Source organism: Arachis ipaensis, chromosome B10 (genome assembly GCF_000816755.2).
Source record: "Arachis ipaensis cultivar K30076 chromosome B10, Araip1.1, whole genome shotgun sequence".
Lineage (NCBI taxonomy): Eukaryota > Viridiplantae > Streptophyta > Magnoliopsida > Fabales > Fabaceae > Arachis > Arachis ipaensis.
In genome coordinates this window covers 338,220-345,634 of record NC_029794.2, presented here as the reverse complement: position 1 = coordinate 345,634, position 7,415 = coordinate 338,220, and the positions used below count along the sequence as shown (strand labels likewise).

The window sequence follows — 7,415 nt, the reverse complement described above, 5'->3', positions numbered from 1 at the left end:
TACTAATATATTAATGTGAATACAGATAAGTATCAAAGCATTCGTGTACCAACACAATTTAAAGATGTTACCGCATACTCATCCATAAATATGCAAAGCAATGACGTTCATCATGTCCATTTATTTTTTGTTTCACTTTTTTGGGTCAGAATCATGTCCTTGCATTTCAAAGTACAAAGTACAAATTAGGAATCCATCATCGTCATCATCATACACCCTGCCACTTAATGCATAAGGTCCATTTAAAGAAGACCAATTGAGTGTGCCACGTGAGTACCGGATTGCAGGGAAGGAAATCCTACATTTCATAAAACAAAGATCGCACTTCGCACTACACGCAGACAATAACTTCACGGCAGAATACAAAAAAGATAAGATATTTTTGTGGGTTGCATGCTCCGCTTTCTTAATCAATGGTAAAGCCCATACATGACAAGATCGTATGGAATTTTTAAATGAAATAATGTCAGATGGATAAGAAAAACTGGTTGAGTGTTTGCTAAACTTCCAAGCACTGTGAAGTGATTTAAGTACTTGTAATGATTCTATAGAAAGGTACTTTGCTAACACTGAATATTTGAATCTTCAAAAAAACTACACAACCTTATAGGAATGATCTACAAGAGGATGAAACATAGTACATCATGTCATGGATCCCATCACTTGTCACTGATGTTAGCACCATAGCTCAAATTCATGCTTCTGAACTGCTAAGTACACAATATATACCCATGCAAAAAAAAGAGGCAACATGTCAACCACAAAATCTCCCTATAAATCAAAAGAGTAAGATCTAAAAAAGTAAGAAAATTTCAACCTTCTCAACAGCTTGGAAAGCACCAGACGAGACTTGTCTGCCTTCCCTAAGGAGTTGTAATCGTGATCGAAGCATTTGATTCTTTTCCTCTCCCTAATAAAATAGCAAATGGTGATTAGAGAAAGTGGATACAAGGCCAAAGGGAGAAAAAGGTGTAAACTTCCAACCTTATTCCTGACCAAAAACAAAACACAGAATCATGTTTTCGAATTTGAAATGATAATTTGTCCCTTGTCATTTGTCAATTCACCATTCCAAATAAAGTGACACCGACAGTACACTTACCAACTGCACCATCTCCTTTAGATGTTGAATTTCATTCTTCTTTGCCGCAGACAGATCCTCAGCAACATCCATTATGTTACTCCTGCATTTGTATCAATGCTTCTATTGAGTTCAAATGAAAAATAATTATACTGTAATTGCAATGGGGAACGAATGATAAGATATGAATGCAAATTGACTAAATATCTTATGGGGAAAAAATCATCATAATCCCCAAATTTTAAGGCAAACCCTCTACTAGAATAAGCAAAAATGTCGACAAGACTAGCACATAGAGAACTTAATTGACATTGAAGACTTCTTAATTCAACTTAAGCTTCACTAATTGTTAAATTGAAGCATAACATGATTTTAACTTTTAAATATATATAAAAAATATATGCATCCTATATAAGCTACTTCAGTTATAGGCAAAAACAGACAATACCTCTCTGAAAATAAGGGATCGAGATCTCTTTCTTCTATGACTTCCTCAACCGCATCGAGGGTGGCTCCTACCTACATGAAAGATGAAATTGAATGACAGAATAACTAGCAAATGAAAGAATTGCATGTGCGGCTGCGTGCACATTTAAGCCTTATACAACGAGCCAGATTGTAAGGGTAGCAACAGCCCAATGTATTTCACGCCCAAACTAGGCCACACCATAAAGAAGTTTAAAAAAATACAGAAACTACAATACTATTTCAAGTCAAAACAAACTAAGAACCTTTCTGCAACAATTAAACCATGTCTGGTTATCCCTCTTGGTGGAGTGAATTACATGGATCAGATAATGGCATATTGCTCTGTCCTAAACTATTAAAGTAGTTCTTTATTTTAATCTAAAATTCCAAATTGGCATGCTAACAACTTTTTCCAGCTGACTCTCGCCTAGGCTCCCGATTAGGTTACATAAGAGAGTTTAAAACTTTCACTTGACTTAAAGGAACTGAGTGAAACAATGACTATGTATGTGTTGCAAATCTTTATGAAAAGAACATCTTCAAAGCAAAAGCTCATACATTTATAAGACAATTTAGATAACCATATGCAACAAAATAACAAATTGATAGCCTTTAAATTGTTGGAGGCAACCGTTATGGCTAGTTGGAACTTTGGTACTTTAATATAGGTTGCTAACACACATTGTCTCTGTTGGGATCCTTGGCATTAGATAAAGCCATAAACAACAAGCCTATTTTTTTGAAAAAAAAAATATCCAAACTCTATGACACTAAGCAAATATTAAAAAACCGAAATAGTTATAATTTTTTTTTCCTGAAAGCATAAAATAAAACAAAAGGAAAGATAGTCAGCTGTACCTTTGTTCGAAGGCAGATTGACTTAAACTCTTCCTGTAAAACTTGAATGACAGCATTTAGAATTGGAATTTTTATCATGATAATAGGAACTTGTTATATGCTTAAAATTCTTGCAATGTGTATAGAACTACATTTATGTGAAAGAAGCAGTTACTGCGTTCTAATCAATTAACGGTCTAGTCTATAATGGCATAGCTGGCATAATAACTAGAGCAGGAAATTATAACCATACCTCTATGTTTTCATGCAAAGAAGTGATGAGCTGAAAGGTTCAGAATTGCGAAAGAGTGAGAGTGAGAGGCAAAATTGTAAGTTGTAACAGCAAAGAAAGAATTAATATGAGGATGTGATACCTGAAGAAATAGACGATGAAGAAATTGTGTTTCGGTATCAGTAAAAGTTGAGAAAGCTTGATTGAACTCCTACAGATGGAAAGAAAGAAAGAATAAGAGATTGTGATTGGGGATGGAAAAGAAAAAGAGAGAGAGAGAGAGAGAGAGAGAGAGAGAGAGAGAGAGAGAAAGAGAGTAGGGTACCTGGTTGGAGCAAGAAGTGAGGAGAGAACGAAGGGCCAAACTGAAGGACTTGGTCAAATCGGAGAAGTTGTTTCCGAATCCCGTTTCCATTGAAGAAGAATGGTTGTTATTGCCACCTGCTTCAACCATTTTCGACTTCTCCATCGCCTTGTCCTCTGCTCCCGTAAAGCTATGACTTTTCCCCCGCTCTTTTTTGGACGACAAGCTTTTTTGAAATTTTGATGGTTTGGGCTTTTGGGCTTAGATTGGGCTCCTTTGAAAAGGAACTTCAAGCCCATGCTATCCCTCTATTTAAAATATACTGTATAACCAAAAATAGCTCCTGTCCAAAAAAAAAAATAGCTATTTTATTCTTTATTTGACTGATTATGACTAATTTTGATGTATATGTAATATAATTGTAAAATCAAATACAAGAGCTTAATATAAAGGAATACAAATATTAAACAAATATGTACAAGAGTTTATTGATATCTCATAGCCTTTTTTTTTTTTTGACAGAGATATCTCAGGTGAAAGCCTTGATAAAATGATCAAGAAGATAAATTAATATTTAATATCATTCAACATAACTTATCTATTATTTGATGTCGATAAATATCTGCGAGTGCCCTCTTATCAAAATAATAGATAACTTTATGCATAATTAAAAGGTTATTTCTAAACATAATCTGCATCCGCATTTGCATTTGCTCGGTTTCTATATTTTTGCTGAAATCACATAAATTGTTGCACCTCGTAAGGGATCTTCGCGGTGCAGTTTGATTCGATTTTTAAGAAAAAAACCGATCGTCTAATTAAATTGTGGTTCAGTTTGGTTTGATTTTTTTATCGAAGCTATCTGAACCAAACCAAATCAAACCAATTAAAATCGGTTTGGTTTGATTCGATTTGTTCGGTTTTTTTTCAATCGATTCAAAAAAAAATTGGTAATAGTATTATCTCTACAAATACATGCTACAATTCTACAAGCGTGACCTATAAAGCTTTTCACATGCATAATACCCATTCCATGAGAAAATGAATGAATAATGTACTGTAAAAATGAATTCCGATGTGAAGAAAAAATAAAAGTGGAGATATTATTGGGAAAAAAATGATGAATTAACTGAAATGAACTTTTATTGAATAGTACAAAATACTTAGTAGGTTTAAGGTCTCATGTTCATACCAATGGCATAGCAAGAGGCAACTTTTAACACAATAACATAATAAAATTGAAGGCTTATCTCCCTGTATAGCTAGGGAAATCTTATTACATCAACATATACGTGATGAAACAAAATTGAAACATAAAGGAATAATATTGCAAAATTTGAAAGATTGGATGATGAATCTCAAATGGTAGGAGGGACTAGATCCTGTTTACAAAATCAAGATCCTGATTGCAAAATCAAGCAATTTACAAAATCATTAAACAACCAGAAACAATACCAACAATAAAGTAATTCAACAATATCCTGTTCTTCATGACATATACTAAATCATTAGATACAATGACGGAGGTAATCTAATACTTCAAATCTGCTTTCATTTTCTCATTATTCAAATTTATCTTACCATACTGATTTCAATCTAACCCTATCAAGATCCAGAACCTCCAACGCTTGATAAATCATACTAAATCACTTCAAAACTCAAAAGTAATTCAGTAATTCAACAGAACAACAGCAAGGCAGCAACAATGAAATAAACAAGTCAACAGCCAGCAGCAATCCATCAATGATTATTGATTTATTGAACAGAAATTAGTTAAATTACTTAATTACATACCTGACTAGGAGGCTCGGGCTCCATATCTCAGTTGAATCGGCGGGAAGAAGGCTGCTGGCTGGTGCTGTGCTGGGTGGGGGCTCGGCGTTGCTGGGAAGAACGTTCCTGGGTCGGTGCTCGCTGGCGACGCTGGGCTCTGCTGGGAAGAACGCTGCTGCCTGTTGGGTCGGTGCTTGCTGGGAATTGGGAAGAAGTCTTCGGTGCTGGTGGTTAGTGGGAACTGGGAAGAGTAAAAGGCTTCGAGAAGAGCCTAAGAGCAGCAGAGAGCGACTGCGACTCTGCGAGGGCGTAGGGGGTTGGTTTTTTTAGGGTTTTTTTCATAAGCCGGTTCGGTTCGGTTCGGTTCGGTTAAAGTTTTTATGGTCAAAACCGAAAATCGAACCGAACCGTAATAAAAATAGCAAAACTTATTTTTTCGGTTTTTTTATTTTTGGTTTTCGATTTTTTCGATTTAGATCGATTTTGAACTCCCCTACCTCGTAATATTATGGCCATCTATCTATTCTTAATAATATATAAAAGTAGATACATAAGTTTACTCATATTACTTTTAAGACATGTTTTTCTTTCTACTAATGTCATGTCAGCGACATCGCTTATTTGGCAAAATTTTAGAATCAACCACTCAATTTTTGCCAAATCACCTATTATTTCTAGATTAGTAAAAAAAATAAAATATACAAAAAAAATAATTCCTATATTTATAAAGGTGACAACTATAATTGTGGTACATAAGGTAATTCTATATACTTTTCATAATCTCATCTATCAAATTATTAGTTACTAACCCAATACTTATTTCAGATCAAAGTGCTACAACACTTTTTGTACTATTTGATGGTGAAGAAAAAAAAAATTGTTGGGCTCAGCCCCTTCAAATCTAATGACACACCAGAAAAGTAATGACATTAAAGCACTACCCCAATTGAAAAATTTGTGTAACCTTACACTTATATTTGAAGTCAAAGTAAATGATTTTAATCTCAAAAAAAAGTTGTCAACAATATACGGTTACCAAGACATTTGTTCCAATCAAAAACACTGAACCTCAAGACCCATTACAACAAATAAAACAGGTAATACTAAAAAAAATCACTTATTCAAGACATCATTTTTATTTCTAATTTAAATTATTTATTGATTATAGGAACCAACTTTGGTGACACTAATATCATAGACGAATATCACATACCCATTAAGAGATTAAGGAAAAAGAAAATCATACAAATTCAAGACACATCTTCGAAAGAAAAACATACATGTAAAGATAGAACAAACAATATAATAGAAAGTGCATACAACTCAACAATTCATAAAGAAGTCTTCTGAAGAACCTGCGACAGAAAAAAGAAAGCAACAACTCTAACAATAACCAATAAAAAAAAGAGGACGAGAGCCACATAAAAAGACTAAGTCTATCAACTAAAACAAATGCAAAAATCAAACCACCAAATAAAAATATCACTTTGTACAACTTTAATATCCAAATCTTTTGTATTATAAATTATTTTAAATAAAACATCTTCAAATATAACTTTAATTTACACATATTTAATTTAATTTTATAAAATATAACAATTTTAAATATTTATTATATACTATTATTAATTTACCGTGCCGTTCCGCGCATAGATTCTAGTATCTATCAATGTTTAGTTTCGACGAAAGAGGGTTTTTTGTCCTCTCTGACCTTAAAATTTTGCTTTCTTATAAGTTGCCAAATGCCAAGAGGGGGAGAAGGTGATTGAAAGTTATGGTGACAATTAAATTAAGCACTCAATTGTCACGGCACCTTATGGTTGCATTAGCTAGAATTTCTATCTTTCCTTTTCTTTTTCGGTTGGATATTATATCTATGATCTATATATCTATCTATTTTTGTATTATTTTTTCTTTGTAAAAAATATTATTTAAAAAGAAATCACTAACTTCTTTTTAATAAAGAAGCTTAATTTTTTTTTTAAACTGTTCCATAATCGAGTATCCACTGAGCAGCTTACTAATATATTCGGTTCAAAGTTCAGAACTTCAAAATTATGGATTCAGACAAAACTTATATGACACATATAGTTTTTACTCAAACCATGATGATTTGTAAGTAATTTTTCAAAATATTACCAACATCTTGTCTATTTTTGCGAAAAGAAAATTTACAAAAGAGGTGATCAAATGAAATGTAACATGTTAGCATTATTGAGAATTGAATCTTGTGCTCGGAATGTTGACCATGGCCCATTAGTTAAGCTTTTCGTAAAAGAGAGTTTTCAAATTATTATTTTTATTATTGTGAGCTAGTCTTTTGAATGATGCCTATTCTTCGTGGGTGAAATTATGATTCCTTGCCTTGCTTGACAAATCTTGGAACTGTTACTTTTTTCTGATAATAACCCGTGCAATTGCATAAAGTGATGGGTGCAACTAAGAAATGAAAAAGTTTGGGAAGAATAATGTCATTTAGATACTTGGAATAAAGTCTAATTAAACACGATAGAAAGATGTACAAACTTTAACTTTGGCCCCGCCAATAAACTACAAGTCTAATTAAACTACTTGGAATAAATGACCATTTGTACCCATAAAAGATGAAAACGCTGTCATATGCATCTACACTAGATCGAAACTAAACTTGTACCCACGCAAGATGCCTTCCGTGTGACAAAAATATTCTGTCTTTAGAGAGTTGGAGTGCCAAGTAGGGT

At 33.2% G+C, this 7,415-nt stretch overlaps 1 protein-coding gene across 5 annotated transcripts; it reads right to left on the bottom strand.

Annotated features, from left to right (window-relative positions):
• On the bottom strand, positions 386-5,004 carry LOC107623725. Of its 5 annotated transcripts, none has more exons than XM_016326076.2 (9): positions 4,717-5,004; positions 2,944-3,265; positions 2,761-2,829; positions 2,640-2,669; positions 2,408-2,440; positions 1,530-1,600; positions 1,103-1,184; positions 818-910; positions 386-707 (listed from the first exon to the last, which is right to left on the bottom strand). In XM_016326076.2, the coding sequence occupies exons 2-9, from the start codon at positions 3,085-3,087 to the stop codon at positions 660-662; spliced, it is 570 nt and encodes a 189-aa protein (XP_016181562.1). In that variant the 5' UTR covers positions 3,088-3,265; positions 4,717-5,004; the 3' UTR covers positions 386-659. The 5 variants fall into 5 exon arrangements, with proteins under 5 accessions (XP_016181562.1, XP_016181560.1, XP_020970002.1 ...); XM_016326074.2 differs by having other exon boundaries at positions 407-710; XM_021114343.1 differs by lacking the exon at positions 2,761-2,829 and having other exon boundaries at positions 407-710.